General features: G+C 41.6%; 2 protein-coding genes and 1 long non-coding RNA gene across 3 annotated transcripts in view; 2 read left to right on the forward strand and 1 right to left on the reverse strand.

Annotated features, from left to right (window-relative positions):
• Positions 1–9,712, forward strand: part of LOC133497873 (DNA-binding protein RFX7-like) — a 26,998-nt gene extending 17,286 nt beyond the window's left edge. The window contains exon 10 of the mRNA XM_061814113.1: positions 177–9,712. Within this exon, the coding sequence (XP_061670097.1) occupies positions 177–3,248 (3,072 nt within the window). The 3' untranslated portion in view covers positions 3,249–9,712. The remainder of the gene's footprint in view (positions 1–176) is intronic.
• LOC133497884 (uncharacterized) overlaps positions 1–10,866 on the reverse strand; it is a 21,110-nt gene extending 10,244 nt beyond the window's left edge. Inside the window, exons 1-3 of the long non-coding RNA XR_009794132.1 lie at positions 10,815–10,866; positions 10,442–10,536; positions 9,510–10,365 (exon numbers count right to left, since the gene is read on the reverse strand). This is a non-coding gene — a long non-coding RNA (uncharacterized LOC133497884). The remainder of the gene's footprint in view (positions 1–9,509; positions 10,366–10,441; positions 10,537–10,814) is intronic.
• A 105-nt stretch (positions 10,867–10,971) lies between these two features.
• The window catches only part of LOC133497874 (E3 ubiquitin-protein ligase NEDD4-like), a 38,694-nt gene continuing 32,127 nt past the window's right edge, over positions 10,972–17,538 (forward strand). The window contains exons 1-4 of the mRNA XM_061814116.1: positions 10,972–11,105; positions 14,822–14,895; positions 17,150–17,228; positions 17,331–17,369. Coding sequence (XP_061670100.1) covers positions 11,058–11,105; positions 14,822–14,895; positions 17,150–17,228; positions 17,331–17,369 — 240 coding nt within the window. The 5' untranslated portion in view covers positions 10,972–11,057. The remainder of the gene's footprint in view (positions 11,106–14,821; positions 14,896–17,149; positions 17,229–17,330; positions 17,370–17,538) is intronic.

The following is a 17,538-nucleotide window of genomic DNA, read 5'->3' on the forward strand; positions in this document are numbered from 1 at the left end:
AGAAAAAAAAAACGGCAATAACATAACGTGTGCGGCGGTTGATTCGGTTTTCGAAAAAAAAAATCGGTTCTCGAACTGCCTCCTGCAAAGGATTGCGGTCGAAAACCGAGGTTGTAGTGTATATCTTGACATAAAATTGAGTGATCTTAATTCTGACTGACTTTCCTTGTCCGTAGACACAGCAAAGCCACCAGCTGATGTCTCCCAGTCCAGCAGGAAGTGGGGAGGGCAAAGTGCTGCCAATAAACTTCCAAGTGGTGACCCAGCCAGTTCAGCCAGTGAAACAACTGTCAAAGACTTCCCAAAATATTCTATCAAGTCAAGTAGGAGAACGCGCACCTCGGCAGCGTTATCCTCAAATCCTTCCCAAACCAGCGACCACCACGGCAATCGCTTTGTGCTCGCCCTCCACGATGATTATTGCCAACAACCCCATCAAGACAGTGATGACCACGTGTCACGTGAGTCCTGTCAGTTTGGTCAAGATGACAGCCATATCCCTCGCGCCCCACAGCGACAACGCCACGACTACCTTTACAAATACGACAATGAGGCCAGCATCTGCAGGCATCAGCAGCTGTACTCTGTCAGAGGATATCCTGAGATCCCGTCAAAATACGAGGAGTACCTCCGCTCTCCCCATTCTGGCCCGGATGACGAGGCCTGAGCTTGTCGACACCCATGACATTGATGTTGAATTGGAAGTTGAAGATATCCACAAGAACGGACAAAACCAAAATGTGAGCAGTTTAATGATGCATCATGGAGCTCTAGCGCAGAGGGCTGCTAGTGTGCCCATACCTCAAACTAAAGGCTTCCAATCCCTGGAGGAAACTTCCAGCAAGGAATATGATGGAAATCTCCGCTTGAGCAACAGCACCACAGCGGCTACTGAATTTGGCATTAATATTAAAAACAACCCAACTAATACAAGCACTCTGAATTTAACGCCTTCCTATCAGAATATGAAAGCTGTCTCTACGTGCAACACCAACATAGTATCTTCATTTGGAGAATGTATTTATGCGACGAGGAGCTTCCGGAAGCGCTCAGGCCTCAGTCCGAGCCCGGTCCTCTCTCCTGTCAAAAGGGCTTTTCTGTCTCCACACCCAGAAGAGGGCACTCCTGCTCTTGGATATGGGAGTCGAAGACCTGAGAGTGCACCAGTCACCCGGGAGATTGAGATGAAAATGAACACTCTTCTGCCCAGTCAAGTCCATACACTTTCCAACGACTCTTTCAGAGGTAGCGGTTTCTTCGCTGTTGGCAAAACACAGACCTCGATGCACAGGAAAAACACTTCCAATGTTATGGAAACCTCTGTCGGTCAGCCATCAATCCATCAACCGGAGGAGCCCATGATATCTGACGGGCATTGCATGCCTAATAATTCCAATTCATCAGTAGGTCTACATCATGTTCAACAACAGACCTACGCTCAAGCCAACCCTGTTTCTGGACCCCTGGATTTTTTGGATCAAGCATCCACGTCAAGTGAACTCCCTGTGCAGACAGACATAGAATACTTCTCGTTTGATGACGATGTTACACAAGACAGCATCGTGGAAGAGCTGGTCCAGATGGAAGAGCAGATGAAACGTAATGAACAACAGTTTGGAAATAATATCATGCTACAAGGGCAGCAGGCTGCGATGCCACATAACGTGATGCCCACCAACCAGACAATGAACACTTTCTGCCATGCTAACAGCAGTGGCGTGAACAATCTAGTTCAAACACCGACACCCACTCCAACATCAGAATTTACTGGACTTCAAGGTTTGGCCAGAGAGAGCCCCTGCTCACGTGTCACCCCCATAACACCAGTCGACGGCACCCTCGGAAGCTCTCGACACACGCCAGTCGGTACTCCACTCTCCAACTGCAGCAGCACTGTGACCCCCAGCCCTGTGGAGTGCAGGAATCCCTTCGCATTTACCCCCATCAACTCTAGCATTACAAGTTTCCACGACGGCAGCGCGGTCTCCAGCAGCCCCGTCAAACCCATGCAGAGGCCAACAGCCACCCACCCGGATAAGACCAGGCTGGACTGGATGAATAATAGCTGCAACAGCAACACTGGGAGCTTGAATAAGTCTAACAGTGCCATTGGAATCTTGCCCAGCTATCAGGGCCTCGTAGATGACCAGTTTCAAAAGCCTCACGCCTTCGCCATCCCTCACGCAAGGCACCACGATGGTCGTTTTGGCCGGTTGACTCCCGTTTCCCCTGTGCAGCAGCAGGTAGCGAGCATGGCTAGCACGACCAGGCAAGAGGGGTTCGCCGTTCCTGCTCCTCTTGATAACAAGACCTCCAACCTTCTCACTACGAGTGGATCTTTTCGGTGTCGCAGTGTTAGCCCCGCCGTGCACCCGAGGAACCTGGTCGGGAATTCGGTAACCAGTGGCCTTCACAATGTCCACCAGCAGCGTGTTTCCCCATTTAACACTCAGGTAACGCCTGAAGTGTTCAACATTTTAGCAAACAACCAGGGAAATCTTGGGGTGAGCAGCGTGGCTCAAAGAAGTCGCTCTGTGCCCCTCAACATCATGATGCAGACGGAGGTTCTACCGATGCCTGGTCAACAGTGCAGCGGTAACAATATCACTGATGTCCTTCTGAGCAAGCTGGATGCAGACCATGACAGTGTGCGGGGAATGGGGATTAATAATTTGCCCTCCGGCTATACGGCGCGCATGAATCTCACTCAGATCATCCAGCCTGAGAATGTCAGCCCGATCCCTTCGGACTCCTCCGGCACACGTGTGTCACTAAGGTCGAATTGCCTCAATAATGAACAAATGTTTTTCTCTGGGAGTGGCGGGCGAGCACAGCCGGACTCTGGGGGACAGCATCTGCAGCAGGCTCACCCCACACAGCAAACTTTGAGTTCACAGAGACAGCATTTGGGTTTCTGTGACACGTTTAAAGATGCCCCACCGGACGGCAGCCTTCATGCCGGCAATCAGCTGGTGCAAGAGGTATCGGAGCTAGCGGCAGGAGGGGCAGATTTTCCAAGCGAACTCAGAATGACTTCGGACTTGTCCAGTAGCATTAATGACCTGAATACACTGGATGCAAACCTTCTGTTTGACCCCAGTCGTCAGCAAGGGCAATATCCAGGTGCTGCACCGGAGGAATTGGACAATCAGCCTCTGTTTCAGCAAATCACCAGCAGCGCGACACATTCTGGTGGACTCGAGTGGCTTGAGAGCAAAGATCACACAACTGTCGGTTTGATGGGGTGAGAGCGGAGCCTCTTAACATCATGGTGACCATGTTGACTCTGTAGTTTCCGTTGTCGGTTTGATTTTTGCGACTTTTTATTCAAACACTGGACACCGGTGAGGTTTGTCCGGTCGAAGTGCCGAGCAAAAGTGAAATGACGCTGCAGCCCTCTGATCCAAATGCTGGCCATTTCTTTATATCAGATAACATCGCCTTGCTGTACCAGCATTTCCGACACATTAACAGAAGTTAGTGAGAAAATGATCTTTTCCCCCTTTTTAATGTATTTCTATCTATTTTGTATCTCCCCACAAATCTGCAGTTCAGGAATGTTGTCTTCGATGTAGATTATTAAAACATTTATAAATTTGTAGAATATATTCTACATTGACGATCAGCATTAATTAGTGAAGTTCGAAAAAGTGATGGTTGTCACTGATGACGTTTTTAAACATTTTAAAAGTGATGCAACCTGAAGTCATGCCACGTGGGTAAGATGAAATTGGAGCACTATGCAAAATATTTCGCAAATGTAAAAAATAATAATCACTGTTATATGTGCGTTGAAAGTTTCACATGGTGTATACTTTTTATAGCAGGGGTGGGGAACCGTTTTCCTACCAGGAGCTATTTCGATCTTCAGAAGGCATACTAACGTTATGAAAAAAAATATCATGCAACGATCAAATACATTTTTATTCTCATGTCTTACGATAACATGCATGTTCATTTTCAGTCGAGTTCCTTTGAGGTGATACTTTTGGTTTGAATTTTATAGAGCTCGCGCACCTACGTCAACGAAGTCACGTGACAGGCCATATTGACGGTCTAGCAAAGCATTGCTCAAAGCTAAGTCGGTCGGAGATGGCACGAAAATACGTCTTATAGCACGACGCCCAGAGTTTTGTCCAATATCGTTAAACATTTAGAAGGTGAAAATAAACGAAGATATGTGGAAAATTGAGAGATAGGGGATCCATATTTAATGCCGAAGTCGATGTTTTCGCCGATAGAGTAGAAAAGTCTGGACCCATACAAATACTTCGTTGCTGGATCTGTTCTCAATCAAGAATAAATCCCACATAGTGATGGAGCCACTCAGATTTTTTCAATACAAATACCAATATTTCAATAAATGACCCCTGGTTTTACACAAACTCGCATTAATTAACTATGATTAAAAAAAAAAAAAAAAGAGCGAATCGGGTCCTCCGTACACAGAAGTGTGTTGCGGCCACACGTTCAACTTCGGTAAACCTTTCTGTGACAGACATTTTTTTTTTTTTAAATATGCATTGTTTTCAAATGAGTCTAATGTGTATTTAAAAAAAGAAAGTAAACCACTGGGATAGGCTTCAGCCTTTGTACACGGAAGCGTGTTGCAGCCACATGTTAACCTACGTAAACCTCTGTGTGACAGATGGTTTATTTTCTTTTTTTAAATACGCATTGGACTTATTTGAGAACAATCCATACTAAAAAAGAAAACAAAAAACATCTTGTCGAGGAGAGGTTTACCGAAGTTTAACGTGTGGCTGCAACACGCTTCCGTGTACGTCGGAAATGACTCTGTTTTTTTTTTAATGCATTGTTCTCAAATGAGCCAACTTGGCATTATAAATCGTTCTTGGGAATTTGAGATTGAGAAGAATAATTCCTACCTGAAATGAAGTGATTGCTACACAGTCGTGTGTACTTAGTTGGGCACCATTCATCACGTTTAATTGCCGAAATCCATCGACCTTTTCTCGTCTTTACAGCTGGTATTTCATATAATGATCTCTTTGAATATCTGTCTCATCTGTTTTGACAACCAACAGCACGACTCTCGGGCATTGTGAATAGTCTGCTCCGGTTCAATGTCCCCCACACTGTCAAGCAGCTCCTTTTGACCGCCAATATGGCGCTGTGAAAAAAGTGACGTCACGTGCACGAGCTTTATAGCAGGGCCAGATGAAATGTTCATCTATGGTCCCTGAACAGGTTCCCCACCGCTGATTTGTACAATCTTATATGTCAAGGTGGATCACAGATGGAGTAAATGTAGGTTATTTAATAACCAGAAACATAACTGGATGCAATCCAGCCCTCCATATGTAAATGTAAAAAAATAAAAGTCCCATATGGTACGTTGCCTGTTTATCATCAGATAGCCATAAAGTCACTCTTTAACCCCAAAGAAATCGGCGGGCCAAAGACAAGCTAAATTTGAGCCATAAAGCACTTTTAAATGGAATCATAGCTAACTAGAAGTTTCCGGAGATATTGTAACTTGTTGTGTGCAAACTAAAGAATGCCAAAATATGCAATTAGATGATAGCTGGATGAATACAATTGAGGCAATTGCTGTGATCATCCTGCACAGACCATCTGAACGTTATTAATTCTTCCACCAAAAAAAATGCACTGTGCTTTTTCTCTACCAGTCCTGGATCAAAACAGTCCGAAGCCTTATGTCCATACCAAAGATCCATTTTAAAATGCACTAACATCTTGTGTCACGAGAGACTCCTATATTGAATGGTGGACATATTGACGAGTTTTGAAGGGCTGTAACATAATGTATGAAGAAAACTTCACAAATGTACGTATGATTTCATTTTATTTATTGTACAGTTAGTGAATGTGTTGATATGTTGTTTTAAAGGATCCATCAACATGCATAATATTAGCATGGGTATGGTTGAACTGTTTATAATTTTCCTGTATGTCGGGATAACTTGGATGGTATAATGCAGCAATGCATAAAATGAATACCATTTTTTTTTTCCAAGTATAGAAGTCCAGTTTTTTAAACTTGTTTAATTGTAGTTTTGAATCTGATTAGCACTGGTAGTATTTTCATATATACTTGTATGTTAAATGTCTGCTCTTTTTCCTGTTAATTTTTGTGTCTAAGAATATTTTAATTTGGTTTGCACTGATATTTATGTTCTTAAGACTTTACTACTCCTGTTTGAATTCGTTCAGAGCTACAGAACTGCCCCCCGCTGTAGTCGCTATGTTCCTGTCAGCTGATAAGGAATATATTTTATGTGCTTTATGAAGGGGAAATGCTTGGCTTTTGAAGTCTTTTTAAAAAAAATATTTTAATAAACCATTTTCATTACACCAGAATGCTCCCATGAGTGAATGTCTGCGTGTCGTAAAGATGTGGTAGGTGCGTTCCCGTAGTAGTATGTCAAAGAATCGCTGAAATAGAAGAACTGGAACTTGGTGGAAGAAGCACTGGTATGGACAAAAGTATCAAATACACATCTCGCCAAAACATTTTAGACAATTGTGTACTGTACTACGGATTCTTAACTCTGTTTTGTGAATGGGAAAATCGCTTTTCCAGTTAACAGTTCAAAAAGCAAGGTACCAGGTGTGTAGGTGCAGGTTTCTCGTTGCACAATAGTTTGCCGAACAAACCTTTAGTAATTGTCGAAGGCATTTTCCACTGCTGGTTGTAGGTGTAACCGTTGACATGAATAATGGATGCATTTCCTTTAGTTTATCGGAGACTGGATAAAATAAGTATTTGAACACCCTGTTATATTGCAATTTCTCCCACTTAGAAATCATGGAGGGGTCTGAAATGTTCATCGTAGGTGCATGTCCACTGTGAGGGAGATCATCGAAAAAGAAAAATCCAGAAATTACAATGTATGATTTTTAAATGATTTATTTGTGTGATACAGCTGCAAATATGTATTTGAACACCTGTATTTCAGCTAGAATTCTGACCCCCAAAGACCAGTTAGTCCGCCTTGAAAAGTCCACCTCCAGTCCATGTATTATCCTGAATCAGATGCACCTGTGTGAGGTCCTAAGCTGCATAAAGACACGTGTCCACGCCATACAATCAGTAAGACTCAAACTTGTAACATGGCCAAGACCAAAGAGCTGTCCAAAGACACCAGAGGCAAAATTGTACAACTCCACACAGCTGCAGGCTATGGAGAAATTGCCAAGCTGCTTGGTGAAAAAGGTCCACTGTTGAAGCAATCAATAGAAAATGGAAGAAGCTTAACATGACAGTCAATCTCAATCGGAGCGACCCGACCTCCTGGGGTCTCAATGATCCTTAGAAAGGTTAGGAATCAGCCCCGGACTAAATGACAGGACTTGGTCAATGACCTGAAAAGAGCTGGGACCACCGTTTCCAATGTGAATGTTGGTAATACACCAAGACATCATGGTTTGAAATCATGCATGGGACGGAAGGTTCCCCTGCTCAAACCATCACATGTCAAGGCCCGTCTTAAGTTTGCCAATGACCATTTGAATGATACAGAGGAGTCATGGGAGAGTTTTGTGGTCAGATGAGACCAAAATGGAACTTTTTGGTCATAATTCGACTAACCATGTTTGGAAGGAGACAAATGATGAGTTCCATCCCAAGAACACCATCCCTACTGTGAAGGATCGGAGTGGTAGCTGTATTAAGGAGAGGATGACCGCAGCCATGTATTGTGAGATTTTGGGAAACAACCTCTTTCCCTGTCATAGCATTGAAGATAGGTCGTGGCTGGGTTCAGCATGACAATGACCCGAAGAACAGAGCGAGGAAAACCAAGGAGTAGCTCCGTAGGAAGCATAGCAAGGTTCTGGCGTGGCCTAGCCAGTCTCCAGACCTAAACCCAATAGAAAATCTTTGGAGGGAGTTGAAACTCCGTGTTTCTCAGCGACAGGCCAGAAACCTGTCTGATCTAGAGAAGATCTGTGTGGGGGAGTGGGCCAAAATTCCTCTTGCAGTGTGTGCAAACCTGGTGAACAACTACAGGAAATGTTTGACCTCTGTAATTGCAAACAAAGGCTACTGTACCAAATATTAACATTAGTTTTCTCAGGAGTTCAAATACTTATTTGCAGCTGTATCACACAAATAAATTGTTAAAAAAAAATCATACGTTGTGATTTCTGGATTTTTCGTTTTAGATTACCTCTCTCACAGTAGACATGCACCTACGATGAAAATTTCAGACCCCTCCATGATTTCTAAGTGGGAGGACTTGCAGTATAGCACGCTGTTCAAATACTTATTTTCTTCACTGTAACTCCTCCCCAACAGTGCTAAAATTAAAAAAACGTTGTTTTGCAAAGGCAGAAATTGTGAAAGGGTTGCAGTTCAACTTCAGGCATAATTTTAACAGTGAAAATGAAAGTCTAAACGAGTCTAATTCAAGTCTTAACTTACAGAACAATAGATATTGTTAATGCTGCTTATGTATGTATTTTAGTAGCTAATTCTACCATTACAAAACTTGAGGCAGTTGTGTAAGATGGACTCTCATGTTTGTATCCTGTTTTATAAATAATGATGTACAAGGAAGTTCAGGAAAATGACATAATTTTGTAGATGAATAATATACCCAATTAAATAAGTTGTCACTATGAAAAAAAGCTATGTAAAGATTACTAAGTAGAGAGAACAGTGGCTTTCCTTCCACAATCAAGAGCAGTTCCAATTTGGCGCTTTTATCAAAAATACTTCAAGGATCACAAATTATAGCAACTTACACACCCCATTTTTTTGTCTTTTGTAAAACCTGTCTCATTTAAATGAGGCAGCGTTCACTCCGCCCCACCTGCTACTGGGAGAACGGCTTTTGTTAGATTGAGGGGGTGGCTACTCATTAGGTTCGGAGTCAAAAAAAAAGAAAAAAAATTGGTTGTTTTCAAATCTATTATCTGACTTGTTTCAAATTTTGATAAATACTATTTAATTTTGTTTGCTGTGATGTTGTTACTTCACTTACGGGTTTTTCGAATGGTACAAACAGTCCAACACGATACAAAATGAGTATGTGGAGATGTGTGGTGTTGCATCGTTTTGGATTTGAAATATGTACAGTCTTTGAGTAGATGATAAAGGTTATGTGGTGAATCTCGGCTCGTGGCATTGATTCTGAGGTGAAGAAATGCCAACATGAATGTCTGACAAATTTAGGCATGTCTCACATGAACAGAATATGCATTTGCATGGTGTAAACAGGAAATGTGTAGTGGTAGGTATAAGAAAGTATTTGTCGCACTTGCGAGATAGGATGAAGGACTTCAAGTTTAAAGTGCCACTGTCGTGAAATGGATAATTTTTAGTGTTATTAATGAAAAAAACGGCAGCCGGTATGAATCCATCTGTTTTTTTCACCACAAAACATGATTTTGACGTCTATGGCTTTTTCTAACTCCCGCCATGAAATCCTCACGAGGGATTTGTTTTGGAGAAGAAGCAGGAAGTGACGTAGAGGGCAATAGCACACTCAAGCGGACTCGTTTGTTTCTGTTAGTTTTACCTCCGGGAAGGTAGCTCTTTGTTCTTTGTTAGCCAAAATGCCGGCTCGTTGCATTGCTGGAACACTTGGTAGGATGGATTTACTCTTCATAAGTTTCCAAGAGACCCAGTTAGTCATGAAAAATGGATTGCACGCATGCAAAGGACGATGGCTTCGTGGGTTCCAAATGACATGTAGGTGTGTATACAGAAAAAAAACAACAATAGTTGGGGGAAGGACATAATCCTTTCAGAACATAACAAAAGATCTGCGTCCATAAGTCAGAGGTGCTAAAAGTGTCGATGTGCCCGTTGGCTTCGGCCGAGCTTCCGTGTCTCATAGTAGGTGGGCGGAGTACAGCTTCGACCGGGCTGGCTCATACATACTGTCTGGGAGTCTGTTGCTAGTTGGAATTGATCCACATATCATCTAAATATGGCTCAAAACAATAGGGTAATATTGCCCCAGTCACTTCACTCGATTGTGAGATGTTCTCTTCTTCGAAAAGAGCTTCCTTGTCAGAAGGGGCGTCTTCCACAGTAGGGGCCACAGCGTGTTTTCAACGGTGAATGTCCGGGGTGAGGAGATGCAGCAAATATGGCGACCACTTGGATGTCGAATGGCACTTCCGCAACTTTGCGCATGGATGACACGTTCGCCGTTGACATTTATTTTTTCATATAGACATTGAAGTGAATAATGATATATGTATTTTTCATTTCAATATCTGTTTTAGAATGTTTATAGGGATGACACTTGGGCTTTAAGCTCAACTTAAACCATCAGTGAGCGAGTCAGCATCTCCCATGGTGCTTTCGTTGCTGTATCCATCCATCCATTTTCCGAGCTGCTTATTCTCACAAGGGTCATGGTATATCTGTAAATAAATAACACTGCCATTAAAGCTCTTTCTCAGCCTGGTTTTTGTTCAAAAGTTTGGAGTGTCATATTACCATAGAAAAAAATCTGCTTGACATGCTTCTTTTCACAACAAGCTTGTTCTCCCCTGTTCAGAAATTGGTGTTTTGAGTATCACCAACTCTTACTGCTGATTACGAAAGAACACAAAAAGCAAGGCACTTTTTTTGTCTGGTAAAAGAACTATTTTCATTGTTTTTTTTAAATGTACAGCACTAGCAGATGTTCTCCAATAACATAGATTTGCGATTACGTAAACGAAGTTACTTTGTGACGTTTTTTGGGGTGCGGGGGGTGTCTATACATTTAATGAGCCGAAGGAGGACAAAGTCCATCCATTTTTTTCAAGTCGTATGAAACCATATTATTGGCTTTAAAGTATGTCAGTAGTTAAAGAAATTTTCCTACTCCGACAAAGTCGCCTGACAGCGTCGAAGCTGCATTCGGGTGTTTTTCTTCCGAGTGATAAAGGAGGGCGTAAAAGAGGAGGAGGAGGAAAGGAAGGAAGGGAGGTCGGTAGGATGGATAGAGGGAGTGACCTCCTTGTAACACACTTCCTCACGTAAACACACGGACGAAATTTCAACAGTTCCGAAGAAAAGCCCCGTTTTACCTACTCGCTTCCTCCGGGAGACAAAAGGTTGGGATATCATGGCTGCACTTTCATCACAGATCCGAGGACTTCCGTGCGACGAGGAGGTAAAAAAAAAGTCTTTGAACACAATTATTGCAACAGCCTGCTTGCTAACGATTAACTCCTCATTTCTGTGGACGAGCTAGTTAAACAAATATTTGCTTTCCAGTTCCAAGTGACTACTTTGTGGCGAGTACAGCTCCAAAAATTGAAGTTCAAGGAGAGCCTTTGCCGTATTTCGCGCTCCTCCGCGAGGCCACTTCCTGTTTGGAGGCCAACTCTTCGTCATTTTGCTTTCTTGTCACTTCTGCGAGTCATCGTCAAAACTTGTCGTTCTCGGACACGTCATCGCGGCGTGACGTCAAAATCATCTGATTTCACATAGGTGGACGTGATGAAAGTCACGATTTGGATTCGGAATTATTTGCTCATTCGGGGAGGGATTTTTACACGGTGAACTAAAAAGTACTGTGACAAAGTCGATAATTAAGCTTCGAGAAAAATAAACATTACAGGAATAGAATCTACTTCAAGTACAGTAGCAAAGTTTTTAGTGTACCTCCCACCACTACTACCAAGCCAAGAATCAGTTATTCTATTTATTGTTACATCAATTAGTTGAATAATTTGATTCAAATGTTTTTGATGTACACATTTTTGCTAAATCATATTTCCCCCCTTTGGTACTGTTTATTATTGTTGATTATCTGTTTCCGTTTAATCATTAAGCAATATCACACGTGAGGGAGTGACATCACTCACCAACCATTTTGAAGTTGAGAGTATTACTTATTTGATATACTATACACTTGTGAGGCTGCTAAAGATTCAACTACATGTCAATTATTCAGTCCTTGTCAGGTTATTCTCATCCATCGATCCATTTTCTTTGCCGCTTATCCTCACGAGGGTCGCGGGGAGTGCTGGAGCCTATCCCAGCTGTCAACGGCCAGGAGGAGGGGTATACCCTGAACTGGTTGCCAGCCAATCACAGGCCACATAGAGACAAACAGCCGCACATACAATCACACCTAAAGACAGTTTAGAGTGTCCAATTAATGTTGCATGTTTTTGGGATGTGGGAGGAAACCGGAGTGCCGGGAGAAAACCCACGTAGGCACGGGGAGAACCTGCATACATACTGCACACAGCCGGGGACGGGATCGAACCCGGGTCCTCAGAGCTGTGAGGCCAACACTTTACCAGCTGATCCGCCGTTATTCTCATTGAAGCTGCAAATACTTTTTTATTAATATAATTAAAGTGATGACAGTGTTGTTCCTTTTCCACAAAATGAATTAATTAATGTAATTTAGTTTCGTTTGGGCTGTGACAGTCATCAAAACCAGGCAAAAATGTTGACCGTTGTTTTTCAAAGTAAAAACTTGTTTGCAAATATTTTGATTAAACTCGAAGATAATCAGCTTGCACGGATGACTGCATAAATCTGAATGTTTAAGTTGCGAGGCTGAAATCAAATGACTTTGATAACTATAAGTCAAACTACGTCTTTAAACGATTATCGATCGATGATCAAAGTAGTTGCGGATTACTTTAATGATCGATTTAGTTGTGACACCTCTACTAGGGTGCACTAGTGGAATGATTGCGTGTTACTTGTAATGTTTTTTTCCACTACTGGTGTTGTTGTTTAGCTTTTTTTTTTTTTTTTTTTAATTCCCAAAATGAGCCCTTTTCCACCTTACCGTCCGGTACCTGCGCCTTGAAATCAGTGGGATGAGATATGCATGTAATGGGTGAGAGATATCCTGCGGTATCCAAGAAGGAATGCGTGTAACAGCTTTGTTTTTGAGTCCGGTGAAGGTGGGTATGTTGAAAAGGGTTTTTTTTTCCTGGAGTGTTGAGTTTAGTCCCGGTTTTTTAACAAGACAGAAATGTATAGAAACAGTTGGAGCGGCACAGTAAAATGGAATGGAAGACGTTTTGACACAGTTACAGGAGATTTATAGCAACTTAAGAGTTTTCTGAGTTTGTGGAAAGCTGACAGCCTTTTATGCAATGAGAGCTTATTAGTAAACTATTGTGCTGCTCTAGAAACACTACAAAGCCCAACTGGAAGGTGTGTATTACACAACCCTCCTGTACCCTATAACCGTGTTTTCCGCACTATAAGGCGCACCTAAAGGCCTTTAATTTTCTCAAAAGCTGACGGTGCGCCTTATAATCCGGTGCGCCTTATATGTGGATCAATATTGAGCCTGTCGTGCAGCTCCATCTCATGGATGCATAACGTAACCCCAGCCTCTACTGTAGCGTGTATTCTATGCGCCTTATAATGCGGTGCGCCTTATAGTGCAAAAAATACGGTACTTGCACCAAAGTAAGCTTTCCCCGCTAGTAAAATGTAGCTGTCCTACTAGTATATTGACAAAGTTGTCTTACGATATACGGGAATGTAATATCGTCACGAAAAAAAACAAGAAACAATCATTCTACTTGTGTACCCTACTCTTAACACTACTGCATGGACTTTAGGCCACTTTTATCGGACTGATTGGAATTGTCCAATAATTGGGATTTTATGCTGATTGGCTGATCAGTTTTATTGCCAAAGGGCATTTACTCTGTGTCACCATGAGGGTACTATAGAGGGGATAACTTCACTTTAGGAGTATCTACAGTTTCAAGCAGAAGTACAAAATGGCAAACACAGCAGGGAACTACATAATGCAGTAGTTCTATAAAGTGTTTTATAAGTACCACTAGTAATACACATGCCCCCTCCAGTGGTATGCAATAGAATCACTATATTAAGTGTTCAAGTTGTTCACAAAGTTAGAGTGGCTTTAATGTTTTTTAAATCATATGCAGTACATTTGTTAAGTGCATTTGGGTTGTAGTTAACTTTGCTTGATTTTTATTTAGGAGCAGTTCTTTTAAAATATTTACTTGGGCATGCTTTTATATTTTTGAAACTTTCATTTGCAATACATTTGAATTGAATCATCATTTAAACAGTTTATTTTTCTGTATTTAAACATTGTGTTTCTGTTAAAACTGTGTATAATGTTACAGTGGCATAGTATGCTTCTATATGCTAATATTCTGCAGTTTTCATGTTGGTAGTGCTTGGAGACCAATGTATTTTTTTTTTATATGTGGTACTTGACATAAAAAATTTATTGCTATTGTGGATAATGACTTGCTATTCATTATTGCCATTTTTTTATTGTTTCCTCCAAATAACATGTTCAATACGTGAGGATTGCATAGTACAGTAAATCCTCAGTTTTCAAACGTCCCCGTTTTCGAACAAATCGTTTTTTGAACGAAAATCTCGAGATTTTTTTTTCCTTCTGTTCGTGTTGTGAATTTCCACACTGCCGAAAAAACCGGAAATAACATAATGCGTGCGGCCAGACCTGCTGACCCACCCACAATGCGCTTTGTTATTGTCAACTCGAACGCCCCCCGAAAAAACCCGGAAATAACATAATGCGCGCGGCGCAAGCAGTTGACCCACGCACTACGCGTTTTGTTATTGTCTATTCGAACGCCCCCCCCCCGAAAAAACCCCAAAATTACATCACGCACAGCACAAGCACTTGACCCACCCACTACGTGTTTGGTTATTGTCAATTTAAAAAGCCTAATTCTTTAGGCTTGGAACGCATTATTTCCTTTTTCATTCATTGCAATGGGAAAACATCGATTTGGTTTTCGAACAATTAACTTTTCGAACCGTTTTCTGGAACGGATTGTGGTCGAGAACCGAGGCATCACTGTAATTTCATTTATTTGTTGTTGTATTTTCTTTTAGAATGAATCCAGAATCCTTAAAGTGAAAGTTATAGCCGGGATGCGCCTGGCTAAAAAAGATATCCTTGGGGCAAGGTAAGTCAAATATGAGCGCCAACTATTATTTATTATTATGGGATATTAAAATTGTATTTAAAGCAACACAAATATCGGGATTAATTTTATTATCCCTCTCCGGGAAATTTTCTGGATATCACTAACATAATAGGTCCAACTTCAATAGAGATACAGTGAGATACATACAGCTCATAAAAATGCACTATCTATAAGAAATAACAAAGATTCTCATTTTGCAGTTTGGTGATTGTGAATTAACTTTTTTTGCAGATTTTTTTTTTTCCCTAAAATTACCCCATAATAAGCAGTACTGCTTTTAAGAGTATAGGAATATGTAATTATGTTTGTAATACAAAACGCTACTGAAGTGTTTTGGGATTATTGTTAGTGATATTTTTGTAATGATGGCAGGAGCTCTGCTGCATCCCATCATGCTTTGTGGCTAGCTTTGTAAATACTTGTAGTTATTGAAGATAAACATTGCACTTCGCCTGTCTACTTTGTTCCTCACATTGTTATGAGTGTTCATTGGAGATATGTAAGGGTAGCTGATATGTAGGAATTTTTATTTTATGAAACTGTGAACGAGAGACAGAGAGAGATGGATTTTGAAGATGAAGAAAGATTTCCTCCCTGCTAATTGCTTGATGAAGCTTATTCTTCTGCAGGCCAAAATGACTTCAACTTCCCATGTGCGAAATCACTTTTTTAAAAATTCTGTCGCTTTTAAGGTGGCATCAGTTATAAGCGGACCTGGGGTCAACAATACAGAGCAATGGTAAGTGTGGTAAGGAAGTGAAGAAACGGGTCCAAGCCGGTTGGAACAGCTGGCGGAAGGTGTCTGGTGTTCTATGTGACAGAAGAGTCTACGCTAGGATGAAGGGCAAAGTTTATAAAACAGTGGTGAGGCCGGCCATGATGTACGGATTAGAGACGGTGGCACTGAAGAGACAACAGGAAGTAGGACTGGAGGTGGCAGAAAGGAAGATGTTGAAGTTCTCGCTCGGAGTGAGCAGGTTGGATAGGATTAGAAATGAGCTCATTAGAGGGACAGCCAAAGTTGGATGTTTTGGAGACAAGGTGAGAGAGAGCAGACTTCGATGGTGAGATGGCGAGAGAGTCAGTATATTGCTAGAAGGGTGCTGAGGATGGAGCTGCCAGGCAAAAGAGTGAGAGGTGTGAGGGAAGACATGAGGACAGTGGGTGTGAGAGAGGAAGATGCATGAGATAGGCTTAGATGGAAAAAGATGACACGCTGTGGCGACCCCTCACGGGACAAGCCGAAAGGAAAAGAAGAAGAAGAAAAAGAACTAATTACCGCCTGGCTCAGTCTCTATTGCCAGCGAATAATGGGGGTGGGTCCATTGTATTCAGGAAAGAGGGGAGTCCTCTCAGATTCCATGTGCCTCCTGTGCAATGGATAGGTTTCGAGTTACGCCATCTTGTGTGTCATAGAGGTCAAAGAACACAGGTGATAGGTAAAGCGTGAATTTTTTTTCTATTGTTAATTTATCCGATTTGGTCTTGGGGTGGTGGAGACACACAAGATGGCATAATTCGAAACCTATACATTGCCGCATTTTAGTAATGTCATATCTGAATAGTTTTTTTGACATGCAGTTGAATATTACTCTACTATCACATTGCATATTTTTTTCAAGCACATGGCTTCCTCTTCCAAAAGTTCACCCGCTTAATGCTAACACATCATGCGAAACACCAAAGTCAGGTTAACAAATTAGCTTTTATGGTGCAATACAATCTGGTAAAGAAATATTAAAACACAAATAGCACAGCGAAAGAAATACAGAAATGCAACATTACTCAGGCATATTCCTTTATGTTCTATTACTGCAGTGTAGTGCTGGGGTAATAAAGCTCAGTAAAGTGTTTATAGCAGAAGATGTTGAGAGGCTTTATCTGGATGTCTGTCAGTGAACTGTCATGAGTTTTTGTTCTCCATAATCCCAACTTTAGTGTACCGACAGATTGCTTATATTTTACATTACTAATGCAGTGGTGTAAGACTAAGTGGCAATTTAAGACTCATTCTGGTTTTAATGTGCGTCACAAGGACCCAAAGCATTATGATATAACTTACAGTCAATTGTGCATGAAGTAGTCCAACCATTAACTATTATGTTAATGTAGCTTTGGTCACATCCCGCCATGTAGAACCACTAATGCAATGTAGAGCACTTATAAACAAGTGTCCTCTGCAGTTCCGTGGAGACTTCCTGACCGCATTTAAGTACATTTTCTTATTTTGCAGTGATCCGTATACAAGACTGTCTCTCTATGATCCCATCAGCGGGGAAATAGCAAGTGTCCAGACTAAAACAATTAAAAAGGTGACAGACAACGCACATATTTGCAGTTACGCTACCACCGTATCTTGTCCATGTACTGACGTATTTTGTTTTCTTTTTTTGCTCCTCTCTTGTCACCTGAAGTCACTGGATCCAAAGTGGAATGAGGACTTCTATTTTAGAGTAAGTTTAAATGTTGTATTGCTTCACATAAACATACCGTGGACTAGTTGCCAGCCTATAGTCGAGTCCATATGAACAAACAAGTTCATACTCACATTAACAACTACAGTAAAGCCTTGGTTCTCGAACGTTCCCGTTTTCGAACAAATTGTCTTTTTAATGGCAATTT

The sequence above is a fragment of the Syngnathoides biaculeatus genome, chromosome 3, assembly GCF_019802595.1.
Source record: "Syngnathoides biaculeatus isolate LvHL_M chromosome 3, ASM1980259v1, whole genome shotgun sequence".
Lineage (NCBI taxonomy): Eukaryota > Metazoa > Chordata > Actinopteri > Syngnathiformes > Syngnathidae > Syngnathoides > Syngnathoides biaculeatus.